Source organism: Sorex araneus, chromosome 3 (genome assembly GCF_027595985.1).
Source record: "Sorex araneus isolate mSorAra2 chromosome 3, mSorAra2.pri, whole genome shotgun sequence".
NCBI lineage: Eukaryota > Metazoa > Chordata > Mammalia > Eulipotyphla > Soricidae > Sorex > Sorex araneus.
This window is the reverse complement of record NC_073304.1, coordinates 142174275-142187651: the sequence shown is the minus strand read 5'-3', so window position 1 is coordinate 142187651 and position 13377 is coordinate 142174275. Positions and strand designations below refer to the sequence as shown.

Here is a 13377-nt window from a genome sequence, read left to right as displayed (position 1 = left end):
TATTACTTTATTTCTCCTGGAAGCTAAGCGAAGCCAATCAATCAGCAACTGTGTCCACCTTTCTGAGGTTTTGCCTGCCACTAAAAGCGTCCCGCTCCTCCTTCACACCGTGAGCGCTCTCTTACCTGGTCTCTCTTACTCCTCTTGCTCTCACAGGCTGGCAGGTACTGTAATGCTGTCTCATGTGTCCGTCAGTGTATCTGGGCTTCTGTGGCTTACCCTCAGCCTTGCTTCATTTGTTAATACCTTCACATCAAGCATGTGTGCCGGCCCATTGCACTTTGCACTTATGTTAATGAATTCTTTTTAGATGGTTAGTAGCAATTAGCCCAAGAAAAGTTTCTGTAACACTGCTTGTCTTTGTATTCCCATTGAGAATGATAGAAGGGGTTAGAACTATAGTACAGTGGGGAGGGCACTTGCCCCTGTGTATGTGGCCCATCCAAATTCAGTCCCTAGTACCATAGATGGTCCCCTGAGCACCACCAGGAGTGGTGCCCTTAGCACCAGTGGGTGTGGCCCCAAAAATAATTTTTAAAAAGGGAAATTCTCAAAGACCTCTTGGTCCATCGTTTTTAGCAAGGGAAGACATTGATGCCTGCTTCAGCGTGACTTCTATAGAACTATAGAAGGAAATTGTCCTAAAATTTCACAAAAGTTTTGAGTATGTCAGTGGTTGCTGTTCCTTCCTATAGGGAAGAATTCTTTGAATTTATTAATGATTATAAAGATACTAATGGTCAATTTTTAAAGCTTCATAGTGATTTTTGCGTAAAAAGAAGCCAATAATAAAAATTCCTTATTTCAAAATGAAGAAACATGTTCTTATTCAGTTCATTTAAATTGAATCTAGCTACATTTGCCTTATAATATAGTAAGTTTTCTGGTTTATTAAGATGTTGTAACACCAACAATGTATTTTGGCATAGTTCCTCATTTAAAGGAGTTATTTTGCTCAGCAGTGAATGATTAGACCTGTTTCTACGGATTTCAATAATTAAAAGATAAACTGAATCTTCCTTTTAAATATGGAAATGTTTTCTTGATTTTCAGAAAGATAGCATTGTAGATTAGCATTTAATATTGGAGCTAGTCTAATTATGGTTTTCTCTAACAGTAAATTATGTCATACTGTGGTTTAGCAAAGCAAAATTAAGCCTAACTCTTCTGTTGTGTGTATAAAAATAACGCAAACGACTTGTTTTTTTACTACTTTGTCCTGAATTTGTGAAATTTTTTTCTCTTATTTAGTATTATGTTTCAGTTTTCTCAGTTCTTGATTCCATACATACATACTCATTCTAAATATGATTTAGAGTAGTGATTCTTAGCTGGGCATAGTTGTACCCTCCCTGCCTTCTTGTACCCCACATGCCCAAGTATCTGGCAAGTTCTTCAGACACATTTTCTTGTCCCAGCATGGCAGTCACTGGCATACTGCTAACTGCCCTACCGATTATCAAGAGATCTGATGTTGCAAAAGCTTGATTTGAAGTGAAATGAAGCGGGTTGTTCCGCGTATTTGCCTACCTTTGCTATTCTTTTTCCTGGTTTCCTGGTTTAATAGCACAAAGGGCAAAGGGGCTTAGAAGGACAATTTGATTTTGGGAGCAATTTTCTCTTCTTTCTATTTCTTCCGACAACTCAGCAGTGAGCTATGAGCTACTGCTAGCCTGATGCCATTTGTTCTTCCATATTAAAATGATGTCTTTGCCCTTTGTGACTCTCCTATCAAGAGAGTGGGCCAAGAATGATGCATTTGAAGCCTTCCTCTCAGACTCTTACTCCTGGTTGGCCCTCGAGAGTAATGCATTTGTGTTCCAATCTGAGTCCCGATGTTGACGTGTCTAGATAGAGATATATGCCCATGTAGACACAATAATGCTTTGAGCATTGACTTTCTGGCCACAAATTCTTGACTATAAAAATGATTGCGAATTTTGCTTACATTTAAGTTAGCAGGGTTTTTTTTTTCAATCTATATTGTAGTTCAACCACCAGAATTGTTTTAATATTATAAGCGAGAGAAAATTGCTTACATTCTGACTATGTTACATTTTATCCTGATTTATTTGGGACTCATTATTTGGTGGAAGTATGATTTGAGGAAAGGAAAACCGCTGTGTTCCATTACTATGAACAGCAACAGGTCAACCATGTGGCAGATAGATTTTCCCACTTTTTTCCTTTGTGGAAACAATTCTTTCCAGCTCTAAAATTTGAGCTATTATGTTAGTTTTTCTTGAGAAAATTTATGATTTGGTATCTCTTGGATTGCGTATAACTTTCTAAAGTGATTTAAACAGAAATTATATGACTTTGGAAACAAAATATAGACCTCAGAATTTACAATGTAATTTTTGTGTAATTATATTGTTCTTTTCCTATTGAGTATCATATAAGCCTGTATCTTAATTCTGAATATCAGTGTTAAAATATTTTTAATTTGTTGTGAACTTATATGCTGTAGTTGCAGTGTAGCCTGGGACCGTTTAAACAGACATTAATCTGTTTAAAATATAAAGCCAGCAGAGGGGGCCCAAGAACTGTTTTAAAACAGAAAGATGTGGAGAAAATGTCAATCATTTTATTTGAAGCTTGTGAGCATAGATTTAATAAAAATTATTAAAAGACAAGGAAATATGTATAGTAACAAATATATATAGTAACAAATCAAAAAACTGGTCCTAAGTTAGGGAGAAAGATAACTTAAAATTCACATTTTCAAGTTATGTCGGAGCAGTCAGTGACAGGACAAATAGCACTGGCAAAACATTTGACATTGAAATCCTCATCGCCTTTACCACTTTCAGTGATATCTCAGGTTTGGACTTGCCCATCTGAAAAGTCCCTTCTGATGGCTTTGCAAAAGCAAAGCCTTAAAGCTGCATTAGGTTAGCGTGTTGGAAAGGTGACCGGGTGGTGATGGCCGGCTCTTCACCCGTCTGTTGTGTTGAGGACCAGGGGGATACTTGAATTTGGAAGCCATAGTGCTCTGACTATATTGCATCCCACCAGATGGTGATATTATCCTTAGGAAGATGCTGCCAGTGTTGGCTCAGCTCTTATTTGTTTCTGCTCATAGTTCAGAACCAACATCTACCAGTTTTTGGCTTCAAGTTTAAGGAACTAAAAACCCACTCTTCCTGCTTTCCCTAACAGCTGGCTCTTGCCAGGGGTGTTTGGGTTGTGCAGCTCTCGAGCTCCCTCTTCTGACATTAGATTAGCAAGTAGGTTCCTTAATAAGTACAAATTCTTCTCAGGTTTCAGTGTTTCAGAGATTAGAATAAATAATATAGCATGGCAGAGCCCGGCAAACTACCCGAGACAGGTTCAATTTGCCAAAACAGTAACAATACTTCAAAATGGAAATTTATTTGGATTATAAAAATAAGGCCACAATGCTTTGTTGAAATCTCTGCATTTATGGCTAGAGTGAACCAACACTTTGACTTGGGACTTGAGTCAACGGGTTGTACAAAGGATGGGACATTGGCAGGAAATGGGATGACACTATCACAGCTAAGATGATGCAGGCTAGATTTTGACCTGTCTCTTTAGAACACAGAACATATTTAGATATTTAGATAGCATAATGTTACTGTTCTAGAAATACAAAGTTTTGTGACAAAATGAATGAATGTGGAATTTGTTAAGTGATGTAGTGATGAGCTTCATCTGTAGATGTGGCAACCCCAATAGGAGAATGTGCAAAGAACACGGGAGGGAAGATGAGGGAAGGAGATGGAGAGAGTAATGGGGGTCAAGTGTTGTTGTATACTGCTTGGAACAAGAGTCATAGGGAGTAGGAGAAAGGATCAGTGTGTGGTGGGAGACTAAGGAAATGCCTTCAGGAGGTCTTGATGGTAAAATTATGGAAGATTCCAGAAGGAGAGAAATGAAGTTGTCAGATATTTATTGTCGAGAGGTTTCTCCAGGGGCTATGTAGTGAATAGTATGAGGGTGGCAAGAGAAGGGAATAGTGATCACTTAAGAGTCTATTGTAACTTGGGCCAATGATGTACAACTCTGAAGCTCATTCAGGAGCGATTCTTCATGTGCCTTGGTTGTTTGGGAGATAAAAATGAATCATGACGTTTGAAATTGAATTGGGAGGAATTTTATCCTAAGGATATAGTACAATTAAGGCCAAAGATAATAGAGAGGATAAGGCTCTTGCCTTGCATGCAGTCCACCTTGGTTTGATTTCTGGCACTGCATATGGTCCCCTGAGCACTGCCAGGAGTGATCCCTGAGAACAGAGATCCAGGAATAAACCTTGAGCACTGCCAGATATGGCCCCAAACAAATAAAATTAAATGTAATAATTTTTGATGATATTATACAGTAGTCAGTCACCTGTGGTTTTCTATTTTATGGCAGATGTATTGCTACTCTAAAAATACTAGTGGATCATTTTTGCATATTAGTGGTTAGTCAACATTGCATTTGTTGATAGAAGTTATTCAATATAGTATTTTATTTTGACCAATCATGTATTTGAATACTGCTAGTAGTAGTGACCCCTGAGCACATAGCCAGGAGTAAACCCTGAGCACTGCTGTGTGTGACCCAAAAATTTAAAAAAGCAGTAATTGAGTTGAAATTCCGATGTTTCCCTTTATCTTCCATTTTGGGGTGTGTGTGCATGTGTGTTTGTACGTCAGTTACTCCCTTCTGTGCTCAACTATAAATTACCCATTTTATTCATCTCCTGATCACTTCTTCATTGGCATGCCTGCTCTTGAAATTTAAATGACATTTACAGTCCTCAACCATTTTTGTACCTTATTTTTCTGCATTATGATTGAAAAATAAAATATTTTGTAGAAATTTGAAAGGAAGATGTCGAGGTGTGGTAAAGACTCAGAGAGCTGGAGTGCATTCTTTTGCAGGTAGAGGCTCCAATATTTATCCCACCATCCCATGACCCCCAAGCACACTGGGCGTGGCCCTGGTCATCCCTGCTGCTGCTGGATGCAGGAAACACATATTGTTGGCCTGAGCATTGAGCCAGACGGAGTATCACCACACCAAGAGTGGCCCCTGGGCCCCCTGAGCACAGCTTGGGACATATACCACCCCCTAAAAAGTGGGAGGCAGATATAGGGCTAGAGTGATAATACAGGGTAGGACTCTTGCCTTACAACATGGCCACCCCCAGCCTGATCCCCAGCATTATGTATGGTCCCCTGAGCACCATCAGGAGTGATCCCTGAGTGCAGTGCAGGAGTAAGCCCTGAACACCACCAGGTTTGGCCACAATCCAAAAAAGAGTGGGGAGGTATATTCTGAGATACGGGCATCAGGGCTAACAAGTGTAGGGAACTATGGTGCCGAAGTGCTAAAGTGACTGAAATTACATTTTCAGAATCAGTTTTAAATGGTAAAATAATTTTTTTCCAACGTGTAAATGCTATGTGTGTTTCATTCGATGCCTACAGAAGTGGAGGAGTGTCAGCAGGCAGAGAATCCAGCCACTTTCGACTCCAGCCGCCTGCTGGCCGAGCCACCGCAGCCAATCCCGAGGAGCTGCAGCACGCCCGACGTCTCAGAGCCCTCCCGCCCCGATCCTTCCCAGAGTAAGTCTCGCTCATTCTTCTCAGCAAGTGGAACTCTGGACCCTCGTGGGGGTGGGGGGGAGGGGAACTGCATGTCCTCTTGATTTTAACATTTATTGTAGCACTGTAGCACTGTCGTCCCATTGTTCATCGATTTGCTCGAGTGGGCACCAGTAACATCTCCATTGTGAGACTTGTTACTGCTTGTGGCATATTGAATACATCACGGGTAGCTTGCCAGGCTCTGCCGTACCATAGTTTTGGGCATATCTAACACACTACAGGTATTGCAACTTATTTATTTTCCAGGGATTTTACTTATTTATTTACTTTGCTTTTTGAGTCACACCTGGTGATGCTCAGGGGTTACTCCTGGCTCTGCACTTAGGAATTACTCTTGATGGTGCTTGGGGGACCATATGGAATGCTGGGAATCAAACCCGGGTTGGCCACGTGCAAGACAAATGCCCTACTCGCTGTGCTATTGCTCCAGCCCCAGGATTTTATTTTTTTTAAATGATTATAGAATGTGATTTGCTGCAATATTTTTACTATTTTCCTATTTTTGCCTACATTATAGATGTATGTATACCAGCATCTGTATGTCTGTATGTGCTCTCTTCGGAAGTGATGTGTTTGAAGACTGGAAGGAAATCCAGAGAGCCTAGAGTGGGGTGACTCCTCACTCAGGGAGAGCAGGCGGGGACACAGGTCCATGGGGTGTGGAAGGGGGCTGCGAGGAAGGCCATACAAAGCTGACCAGAGATGTGAAAAAAATAATTAGCGAACTTGATTCTGCAGAGGCTAAAAATATGAACAGTGAACAGAGAGATAGCTCAGTGCATGGCTGGATGCATGCTTTGCATGCTAGAGGCCCACGTTTGATCACTAGCATTGGGTGGTCATTCAAAACCACCAGAAGCGACCTCTGAGTACCCGGCTGAAAATACCTTCTGAGCATTGCCAGATGTGATCCCCCATACAATAAACAAGCTGTTTATTTTATAAGATGAGGCATAGAAAGCAATAAGGCAGGTAGATTTATCAACAGTGAACAGTGTATTCAGTGAAGCATATCTTGAAATTATGTCATTTCAATTTACATGTTGTTTTTGCTTCATAAATTAAGAAACAAACCCAACATATCAAAAATTTGCATCATAGGGGCTGGAGCGATAGCACAGCGGGTAGGGCATTTGCCTTGCACGCGGCCGACCTAGGTTTGAATCCCAGCATCCCATATGGTCCCCTGAGCACCACCAGGGGCGATTCCTGAGTGCATGAGCCAGGAGTGACTCCTGTGCATCACCGGGTGTGACCCAAAAAGCAAAAAAAAAAAAAAAAAAAAATGCATCATAATTCTTGATGTCAAAATTGTTCTGTTCTTTTTTTCTTTTTTTTTTTTCCGGATCACACCAAGTAGTGCTCAGGGCTTATTCGTGACTCTGCACTTAAGGATCACTCCTAGCAGTACTTGGGCAACTCTGTGTAGTGCCAGGGATGGAACCTGGGTCAGCTTTATGGAAAGCAAATGCCCTTCCCACTGAGCTTTCGCTCCGGCCCCAGATCTTACAAGATAAGTAGGGAAGTATTCCTTTTTTGAAATTGTAAAATGAGAAGTATAGCATAGATTGACTTAAAATATATTATCTGAATGATTTCTTATTTTATGAATAGAAAATATCTTAGTTTTGCTTTGGCTTCTTCTAAATTCCCTCCTAAATATTTGCAGAATCTACCAGTTGCCTAGAATTTTCTAGTAGAAAGTTTTCAAACAAATTCAAAGTTTTAAATAACTATGACTGTTCTAATTTCCCTATTTTAATTATGATGGCTTTTTTTTTTTCTTTTTGGGTCACACCCGGTGATGCACAGGGGTTACTCCTGGTTCTACACTCAGGAATTACTCCTGGCGGTGCTCAGGGGACCATATGGGATGCTGGGATTCGAACCCAGGTCGGCCGCGTGCAAGGCAAACACCCTACCCGCTGTGCTATCGATCCAGCCCTTATGATGGCTTATTAAAAGAAATTTTGTTATTTGTATTTTTCCATGAATTTATCAGTCCCAGGTTATGCATTAAGCTCTCTTATTTTTTCAGACTTATTTTTGAGGACATGTCTAGCAGTGTTTGTGAGTCACTCTCAGTGGTGCTGGGGATTGAACTGAGGATTTCCTCATGCAAAGAGGGAATATATTTTCTCATGCAAAGCATGTCTTCTGCTCTTTGGATCAATTTCCCCCACCTCCCATGACCTTTTAATATTTGCAAGTCGTGGTAATATTTCCTTCTTTGTTACTGATACTGGTTATTAATGCTTTCGTTCTCAGCCTTACCTACCTCTCTTCTTCCTAGTGGCTCACCTGATTAATTCGGTTTTCTCTGAGGTATCTTCCCTATGATCACCAGAATAGATCTTGTTCTCCTTTATGCTAACAAACGGACCTTTTGGCTGCCACAGTGAATAACATTTAGTCTCCTCATAGAAACTCTGTGCCCAAGAAACCAAGTTTTGTAGTGTAGGCTTGATGCAGAGATGACCAGTTTACCAGATGTATAATTCCTATTTTTATTTATTTTAATATAACTACATAAAAATATCTTCTAATTTACCATTTGAAATATTCCTTCTATTAAATTTTTCACAAAATTTCAAGGTCAAAAGATGGAAAATGCACAGAATTTAAGCTCTTCAGAACCCAGGCCTCTTCAAGAGAATAAAGGACATGTGAAGAAAGAGCATGAAGGAATAACAGTAAGACTCTTCAAATTCTATCAGTTTGTCATTAAAGATTTGAAAAACAGAAGCACAATAAATTTATTAGTGGCAGTGATAATTTCTTTTAAAGAAATTTTCCACCTAGATGGGTTACGGACCCAAATGACCTATCTTTCATTATCATGTTACAAAATTATGGAAAAAGTTGCATACACATAGAATTTACACCTGATCTTGATGTGCCACTCTCTATTCTTAAAAGATATCCTGTATGTCAGATGTGCCTAATTCACCTTTCCAGATATAGTGATTTCTTTTGTGATTTTTTAATGTAAAATCACATTATAGATTTTTTAATAAATAACATGAAAATTGATTTCATCGATTTGCTCGAGCGGGCACCAGTAACATCTCCATCATGAGACTTGCTGTTACTGTTTTTAGCATATTGAATACGCCACGGGTAGCTTGCCAGGCTCTGCCGTGCAGGTGGGATACTCTCGGTAGCTTGCCGGACTGTCCGAGAGGGACAGAAGAATCGAACTCGGGTCGGCCACGTCCAAGGCAAACTCCCTACCCGCTGTGCTATCGCTCCAGTCCTGACTGACTGGACTGGAAATTGATTTAGAATATTTAACTGTAATAGTTTTGTCACATGGTTGCAGTAATAGAAATGTTTAAGGTTTTGATGTACATAGTCACTGCATCTCACCACAACCACAGTGCCCAAGTTCCACCAACAGTGTTATTCTGTTATTATGGTCTACCACTAAAAAAGAAATATTTAAAAGTAGCTATATACCATATGTACATAAATATTTATATTTATACATATGTCGGTGTATATATTGTCATTGTCACTGTCATCCCATTGCTCATCGATTCGTTCAAGCGGGCACCAGTAACATCTCTCATTGTGAGACTTATTTAGTATTGTGTATATATATGTTATATATTCATAGAGAATTGTAACGTTGCAGAAATATGTAAAAGAAAAAGAAATATTCTTCCTGCAGATAACCAGTATTAATTTTTTTCTGTCATTATTTTTTAAGGGGCATATGCCTGCTTAAAATGTCTGTTTTGTATATGAAGGTATATTATTTTGTTTATATCAGCAAATACAAACTTACCTATCATAAGTGTGAACATACTCCTGGTGTGGTGGCTTTGACCTCTAAGTGACTCCCTGTCCCCTTGGAGCATATTATCTTGGCTTTGTTTATTACACTCTTGCGCTCTGCTCAGTTGTGTATATAGATATACATATACATGCAAAATCTCCAAATAATATCTATTTTAGATTTTATTATGTTTGAACCTTATTAAATTAATATTATCTTTATTTGCTCAGTTATGTATTTCTAATGTTCATTATAATACATAGCTATAGTTCATGAACTTTTTTGCTGTATGATATTCCATTTGAACTATCACAATGAAGTTTTCCATTCTTTTGATGATGGATATCTAAATTGTATAAAATTGAATGTATTATGTACATATAAAACTTAAATATGCTTTCTTGTGTTTCAAGATCTACATGTTTAAGGCTTTCTCTGACATAGCTACCTAGTGATGGAACTAATCATAACTAAGGAAATAATTCATTAAAGAATATTATTCATTTTCAAACTGGTAGCACTACTTATATTTCTGCTAGCAATGTAGAGTTGCTGTTCTTTCACATTCTTGCCAGCACTTGATATTGTCGGACTTGAAATTTTTATGAGTTGATTACATGAGTGTAGGACCTTATTTTAATTTGCATTTCTTCGATTACTAATAAAATTTAATATCCTTTCATATGTTGATTGGCCATGTGTCAACCTTCAGATGTATTTGAATTTGTGCAATTTCCAGTTTTTAGATGTCAAGTGATGACTTGCTATTTTCTATCAAATGTGTGCCTTTTTGAAAAAAATTGTATGACTTCTTTATGTAATGTGAATACTGATCCTATTTTAGTTATGTTTCTGACAGATTTCTTTCAGTGTGTGGCTTGTATTTTCATGTGGCTTGTTGTTTCACTTACAATATCTTTATCTTTTGAGGGTATAAGCTGTCAATGTTGATATAGTAATTTTCTATCACTTTGATAGGCTATATGAGAAATTAAGAACATTAATTACACCGAGATAGAAGTTTTTACTTTTAAAAATATTTTTCAACTTTTCTCTACACATTTAAGTCTGACATAAATTGAAATTGATTATAGGCAATTGGGTTATACAATTATTTTTTCACCACTTGAATAATGACCCAGGTTTTGTGAATTGAAAGCATTTTTTCTTCATTAACTTACAATGCCATCACTCATATATGCAATTTCCTGAATGTAAAAGATTTTAGTTTGGTGCTGTATTGATTCAATGGTTACTTTTTTTTAAATAGCATAACAATATTTGATTACTATATTTCCCTCACCTCTCTAACTCTTCACCTATGCCTTTTTGTGTTTTTGCGTTACTGCTAAAAAGTCTTTTCATTCGATTTACACTTCCTGTTGTTCTTTGTCTTTGCTTTGATTTAATCACAGTGTTTTTAGGTGCTTGTTGTATTTTTCTCTTTTGTTCTGCATTATGTGTCATATCTGTTGAAATTTGTCTTCTGTTTTTCTTGGATCATCTTCAAATATTTCTCCAAATATTGAACTTTTTAAATTTTCTCTGCTCTGTCCTTCTGACATTCTGGATAGAAATATATCAGACTTTGCCCCTCTGTCTTTCCTTTCATATCTTCCATTTTTCTTGGCCTTCTGGGTACGTTCTGGGTAATTCATCAGAAAAAATCCTTTCATTGAATTTATTCTCTCTTTTCTCATATATGGTTATTCACTAACTTAATTTAGTACTTCAATTGAATTATTAGGGTCAAAAATTAAGTCTTTAACTTCAAATTCAAATTTATTCTTTTAAAGTATATTTTAGAATTTTAATAGTTTTTCATTCCTTGCTTTTGTGATTCCTTTCTTTTATTCCTTTGAAGTATTTACAGATAGTAATTCTAGATTTTTTAATCTGATTATATTAAATTCTTGAAGGGGGTTTCTAAATCTAATGTTATTTGTTTCTGAGACCCTTGTGATTAATTTATAGTGGTTTATTTCCTTTCGTTTGGTGGTCTTTTATTGTAAGTTTCTGGATGACTAATAATTTTCTAATACCTGGATGTATAGTGATAAAGCATTATTAGGACAGCATTTACATTTGTTTCTTCCAGAAATCGGGGAGTACTACTTTATTTACATATTTATTTATTTTGCTTTTTGGGTCACACACGGCTATGCACAGGGGTTGCTCCTGGCTCTGCACTGAGGAATTACCCCTGGTACTCGAGGGACCATGTGGGATGCTGGGATTCGAACTTGGTTGGCTGCGTGCAAGGCAAATAAATGCCCTACCCACTGTGCTATCGCTCCAGCCCCATGGAGTGCCACTTTAATCCTTGAGTCTTGACTTTCATGACACTGGTTGGCCCTTATCACCAATCAGTGATATAAATATAAATTTATTACCCTGGCTTCTGCTCACTGTTTTAGAGGAATAATGTAGGTCACAAAGTGGTGTGCATCACTTGGCTCACAGTCCATGTAAATGCATGGCCATATCTAATAGTAAGGAGGAGAGAGAAGTAGTGAGGTAGTTTGAGCTTAATTCTATTATTAGGAGATTGTTGCGGGTGGGGGGGTTGTCTTTCATACTGTCTTCAGAGGTTCCAAAATTTATCTGCCCTATCTCCTTTCAAATCATTCAACCTCTTGTTGTTGCATGAAAGTTCCTGCAGTCGGAGGCGCTGAGATAGGAACGCAGAAGAAATGCATTGATTGGAGGACTAAGGCTCGCTCTGGCTCTTAGCAAAGGCAGAGGGCCTCATGGACCTCCTTTTATTGATCATGGTACCCCTAAAGGGGGCAGTACAGTGACGTCACCAAAAGCATCAAAAGATGTTACAGGAAGAACATTGAGGCAACATTATTTCCTTGTATCCACAGGCCAGTAATCTAGGCCTCCGGATAGAAGATGCAAAACCAAAACTGAAACCTTCCTTGGGCTAAAAGCACTTGGATTTACATTCCAAAGACAAAACTGGGCCCTGCACCTGAAATCTACATCCCAAAGACTAGGCTGGGCCAGAGCCTACAATTTACAATATCAAAGGTCAGGCCTGGCTAACACCATCTGCGTGTCAAAGACCAGCCAGGCTTCTGTGAGAGAAGGAAAACTGCCTCTGAAATTATTTCCAGAAGGCAGCTGAAAAGGGGAAAATATTCCTGTCTGTAGTATAGTGTCCCCAACATCTTGTAAATCTACCTTTCTTTAGAAAGCAAATAAATAATACCTACCCCCCAAATTAAAAAAAAAATAAAGAATGTGGGTCACTTACAGGCTTCTTTTACTTCTGTGACTGCCACCCCCCACCCAAAGTTACAATCTGAATTTTAATGTAAATTGAATTTTGTGACAGGAAAATATTTCATCTTTTTTGCAACCAGAGGCAGAATAGTTTTTATACCACTTTCCAATAAAGGAAATAATCCTGGGTATATTTTCACTTAGCACACTAGATATATATCATCCTTCTTTAAGAACATGCAATATATATGCATATATATGTCTTCTAAGTATTTTATTTATGATATATTTCTCTCTTCATTTTAATAATTCTTCTAATTATGCATTTTTGTTCCCCATTTTCACTTGTTTGCTTAATACTCATTGCTTTAATTGGCTCACTGAACTTTAGGTCTTTTTAAAAAATACACTCCACTAAAGGAACTTAAGATGTATCATTATTCTCTATCTCAGAATCCTGAAAATTTATTGCCCTCTAATAGAATATTTTATTTTAATAACCCAAATTTAAAATTTAAGATATCAGAAACTTTCTAAAATATCAGGAAAACTTCCTTTTTCTGTCAGTCTTACTCCCCTTCCATGTCTCTTCTGCCTGCTTCCCTCCCTCCCTCCCTTCCTCCCTCCCTTCCTCCCTCGCTCCTTCCCTCCCTCCCTTCCTTCCTTCCTTCCTTCCTTCCTTCCTTCCTTCCTTCCTTCTCATGGTCCACTAGAGTTATGTTGTTTTGCAATTTAAATTTT

At 38.1% G+C, this 13377-nt stretch overlaps 1 protein-coding gene across 3 annotated transcripts in view; it reads left to right on the top strand.

Annotated features, from left to right (window-relative positions):
* RALGAPA2 (Ral GTPase activating protein catalytic subunit alpha 2) overlaps positions 1–13377 on the top strand; it is a 352948-nt gene that overhangs the window by 137465 nt on the left and 202106 nt on the right. For 2 of the 3 annotated variants that reach the window (XM_055131127.1, XM_055131129.1), the window contains exons 17-19: positions 24–164; positions 5445–5582; positions 8220–8317. In XM_055131127.1, the coding sequence (XP_054987102.1) occupies positions 24–164; positions 5445–5582; positions 8220–8317 (377 nt within the window). The remainder of the gene's footprint in view (positions 1–23; positions 165–5444; positions 5583–8219; positions 8318–13377) is intronic. The other variant, XM_055131128.1, reaches the window with a different exon arrangement.